The 5,120-nt window shown below is 31.6% G+C and overlaps 1 protein-coding gene across 1 annotated transcript; it reads left to right on the plus strand.

Annotated features, from left to right (window-relative positions):
- Positions 1-615: 615 nt before the first annotated feature.
- On the plus strand, positions 616-1,830 carry LOC141618531 (aspartyl protease family protein 2-like). The gene is made up of 3 exons (XM_074435636.1): positions 616-877; positions 1,360-1,667; positions 1,771-1,830. The coding sequence occupies exons 1-3, from the start codon at positions 616-618 to the stop codon at positions 1,828-1,830; spliced, it is 630 nt and encodes a 209-aa protein (XP_074291737.1).
- Positions 1,831-5,120: the final 3,290 nt, after the last annotated feature.

Below are 5,120 nucleotides of genomic sequence, written 5' to 3' on the forward strand. Positions count from 1 at the left end.
ACAAAAATTTTATTTTCGGTCTTCGGTCCGGTCCGGTTTGGTCCGGTCCGGTCTGGTCTTGGACCGATGCTCAGCCCTACCTAATATAACACACAAATCACTAAACATCTAAAAAATTACTAGTTTCCTTTAAATGTTAATTCGACTTGCCTTTTTTTTTTCTTTTTCTTTTGAAGCATTCAAGTTACCAAAATATTGTTGCCTCATACATGCTTATAAGCATTATTTATTGCCATGGATGGATGCACAACCAAGAAGCGTAAGAGATTAGGGCAAGAATCGACCATGGCGACCTCAGGACAAATTTCATATAGCCACTTAATTACTATCTTAATTATCATACCCTGGATTTCATCTTCTTCTGTTAAAGAAACTTCTTACAATAATGGCTTAATTGCGCGTTTAATCCCTCCAATCTCACCCGAGTCACCATACTACACCCAGATCATAGAGGCCAACAACTTGACCTTAACGACATCGAACCATGTCATCTTAAATAGAGTGCATTACATCGAATGGCTTCAAAAAGAATACACATATTGAACGTCGAAAATTAATGTAGGTGATGAGAAATCGTCAATAACGTTCAAAAAATTTTCAGGTTATGTTATGAACATGTACTTAGGGACTCCACTTCAGTCGGTGTATGGCACATTCGACACAGGAAGTGAACTTGTTTGGCTCCAATGTGAAGGAAATCCCACGGGTCGTAGCTTCCCTGATTTCAATCAATCGGAGTCGCATACATATATGTCAATACCATGCTCCGATAAGGATATGTGTGATCCAGGGACCTCTGTTGGGATATATTGCGGGACTAGTAGTTGTGCGTTCGAAACTGACTATGCCGATAACACCCACGTCGATGGTGTTATGGGTACCGATATTGTTGTCACATCCATGCTAGGCGAGCACATGGGCACCCCGGAACTTATGTTTGGGTGCACCTTTAACAACCCCAAGAAGAACATCATGGGATATATAGATACGTGCAGAAACATAATTTGCATAATTTTTTATACATTTTCTTAAACTAAAGGATAATACATTTACCTAATATTTTTTTCTAATTCACAATGAATTCTTAATGCTATAGTCTAACTAATTTTTGTTTCATATGAGATTCAATTCATCAAACAAAATGCGTATGCATATCTTTGATTGATGAATAAAAAAATTAAAGATAAAAAATAGAATAACTCCACTTTTCCTATAACCGTTTATTTTTCCAATTGCTTACATGGTTATACCTTTCAAAATATAAAATTGACTAAGCCATAAACATAATAAGTTCAAAAACAGACAAAATAAGCCCTTAAGTTATAGTTTTGAAGCAATTTTTGATAAATATGCAAACAGGTGGCGGCAATGGGAAGTACTCATTTCCAATGCAAATAAGACGATATGATCCCAAGTTCTCTTACTGCGTATCCAGCGACATGACAAAAACCTATCAGATCAAGTTTGGAGAGGCAGCAACCCTAAGTGGAGATAGCACTAAAGTCCTTCAGAACAAGAACACTCCCTTTTACTACCTCGATGTGCTTGGCATAAAGGTTAATACCAAGAACATCAATGTGCCACCCTACGTGTTCGAGATGTCACTGGACGGGTCTAGGGGATTCATCATTGACTCTGGAGCCACCTTATCCTACTTGACTGCTAAGGTACTGCACTTGTAAAATGCTCTATTTTATTTATTGAATTGATAAATCATGTCATATACGGAGTAACTATGATTGTCTGATTGACATTAACATTTTATAACAGGTATTCGATGCTGTAAAGGATGAGTTAGAGCAACTGCTGGGAGCCTCAAATAAGTACTAGATTTATGACATATGTTATCTGCCATCGAGGTTTACAAAGATGAGGGTGAAGTACAGGCCGAAGATCACAATACAGTTCCCGGAATTCGATTTTGTGTTACCGACTCTGGGGACGTGGGAAATGCAAGGGCGTGGTGAGGTGCTGACGTGCTGTGTTTGCTTATACGGAGGACTGATGACTTCTTGTCCACGCTGGGTTTAGAGCAGCTTTGGGATGTTAATGTTGGTCATGATCCCAAAAATGATCTATTGTTCCTCTCTAGGACCCAACAATGTCCTAGAGCCGAATACTAGTAACGTATCTAAGGCCCTGTTTTTTTGGACTGAAATTGTCTGAATCGAATCGAATCGAATCGAATAGAGTGAATCGAATCGAATCGAACTTAATGGAGTCGAATCAATCGAATCGAATCGAATCAATCAATCGAATCGATTCAATCGAATCAATCGAATCGAATCGAATCGAAATAATAATATAAAGATTATAATAATAATAATAATAATAATAATAATAATAATAATAATAATAATAATAATAATAATGATAATAAATATTATAATAAAAATAATACCAATAATATTAAATATTATTATAATATTATTCATTAATAATAATATATTAATATAATCTAATAATAATAATCTAATAAGATATATAAAAAATAAAATATTAATATAACAATAAATAAAGTAATAATAATAATAACTAAAAAATAAATATAATAATAATAATAATAATAATAATAATAATAATAATAATAATAATAGGTCTAATATAATAACTTATTAACATAATAATATTAAATATAATAATAATAATAATAATAATAATAATAAATATGTGATTAATAATATTAATAATGAGTATATTAATAAAATAATAATATTAAATAATAAATTATTAATATAATAATATTAAATATAATATTAATAATAAATATGTTATGAATAATATTAATAATAATAAATATATTAATAAAATAATAAATATAATATAATAATAATAATGATAATAATAATGATATTAATAATAATAATAATAATAATAATAATAAATGTATTAAATATAAATATAATAATACAAACAATACGAGTTAATTATTAATAAATATAATAGTAATATAATAAATATAAAAATAATAATATAATAATAAACAATAGTAAATACATTAATATAAAAATAATAATAATAATAATAATAATATCAATAAGAATAATAATAGTAATGTTGGAATAAATCGAATCGAATCAATCAATCGAATCGAATCGATTCGAATCGAATCGAATCAATTGATGAATCGAATCGAATCGAATGAATGGAGTGAATCGAATCGATTAGAACTGAAATTAAGTCCAAAAGAACAGAGCCTAATTGTCTTAACTACGGGAGTAGTTTTTATCATACTTTGTCTCTAAACAAGGTTTATTTTGAAGGAATTAATATGTCCAAAGACATTTTCGGCAATTGCTAAATATTTTTTACACCTTTTATTATGATTCATACTATCGTATGCATGTTGTTGAGTTTATGGATTCAAGTACCTAAGAGGGGGAGGGGGTGAATTAGGTACTATTTTAAAAATTTATAACTTCAACTTTATTGAATTAAAGTGAGTTACAAGAACAAAAGAGATTAGAGGATACTTTGAATAATATAGAAAGATTGAACAAGTATCACGATGAATGTTTCTTTGAAGTATGAAAGCAACAATCGTTTCGATTTGTATCTATTTGTCTCGGTTTGTGGAATATTACTGCAGACCAAATGCGACAAAGATGATGAATCTGTTACTTCTAAGTTTAAGCGAAACAAAACAAACAAACAAAGTATAAAGCAGCGGAAATAAAGTAAACACTTGAACACGAGATTTTTGAATTGGTTCGGCAAGAAACTCAAGTGCCTACGTCCAATCTACCTTTTTATTACTTTCCTTTAGTGATCTACTCCGACAACTAAAAGACCCTTGTAATAAAAGACGCCAACCTACTCCGGTTGCAAAGCTAGTACAAGAACTACTCCGTTCTTATGACAAGCTAACTCGCAATCTACTCCGATTGCCAACTCACAACCTACTCCGGTTGTCAAGAGTTAAAGACTACTCCGTCCTAAACTCTACTAACACACTTAGAATGTTATAGGATCAAGTTTCCACTAACACATTCTTAACAAAGAATAGAGGTGGACAACTTTTACAAGATCAACAATTCTTAAGCAAGAGAGTTTAGTATAGAAAAGCAACAGTAGCCACGACTGTAGAAACTGAAGATACTTGAAGACTTTTAAACGATTTTGCAAAGACACGGTTTTAAACTCTTAAAACAATTTGCAAAGTTGGAAAAATTAAATCAGAAAAGTCTTAGGAATTAATGAAGGAGGGACTCGGTATTTATAGAGGAGGTGAGTGAAGGGGTTGCTAGGGTTTTGAAGGGTCAAAGACCTCACATGTGAAGGGCAATAGCAACCACCTAAAAACTTGTACCAAAAAGGAGTCTTTTGCAAAGGTAAGAATAGAGAAAGAAGGTTTGAAAGATAACCTTAAATGCTCATGCAAAATCAGAAAACAAAGGATGTGAGACAAGTCACATGATGACAAGTTAACACAAATATGGCAAAAAGCATTTTTTGTTTTCTTAAAGACCAAAGGATTGAATTTGCACAAAGAGGAAACATTTTGAATAATTCAAACCACTCTTTATTGGATACTACCTCCTTAATAAAAATCTGAATTTTTATCTTTGAAAAATATGAGTCACGTGAAAGAATTTGAAAGATAAAAAGGAAGCTTCAAGTTTTTACGAGTTGTGGCATAGTCCACTCATTTGTTTACATTTTGTTGAAGCAATAAATATCCTGGATTGTTTCTATTACTCTACTATACTTAACTTTCTTGCTTGTACATTAGATGACACACGACTAATTACAATGGGATAATAAACAACTTCAACACTTCTTAATCCAAGCTTGATTACATCATTAATCCTGAAAAGGTAAACTAAGATAACACAAATCAAATGGGCATGTTATCATCAACATAAGGAACCCAACAAATTCCCCCTTTGATGATGACAAGCCCCAAACGAATGTATAAACAATGTAAACACCTTGATTCAAGAATTTTAACAAGCAAGATCAAATGATAGAGAAGGGACAATATTATCTTACCAAGGGCAAAAGCTAGAATCAAACTATCATGACAATTTTACATTGCCCTAAACAAGAATCAAGCTAAGAAGGTTAGACAAGCCATTAGTTTAATCAATAAGCAAGGAGATTTAGAGCATGAGTTTACC

This window comes from Silene latifolia, chromosome X (assembly GCF_048544455.1).
Source record: "Silene latifolia isolate original U9 population chromosome X, ASM4854445v1, whole genome shotgun sequence".
Taxonomy (NCBI): domain Eukaryota; kingdom Viridiplantae; phylum Streptophyta; class Magnoliopsida; order Caryophyllales; family Caryophyllaceae; genus Silene; species Silene latifolia.

Excerpts from the sequence above, each read along its gene's own strand:
- LOC141618531 (XM_074435636.1), top strand. The coding sequence starts at position 616 with ATGTACTTAGGGACTCCACTTCAGTCGGTGTATGGCACATTCGACACA. Across the intron at positions 878-1,359 it reads CCACGTCGATGGTGTTATGG|GTGGCGGCAATGGGAAGTAC; the intron begins GTACCGATATTG and ends ATATGCAAACAG. Across the intron at positions 1,668-1,770 it reads TATCCTACTTGACTGCTAAG|GTATTCGATGCTGTAAAGGA; the intron begins GTACTGCACTTG and ends ATTTTATAACAG.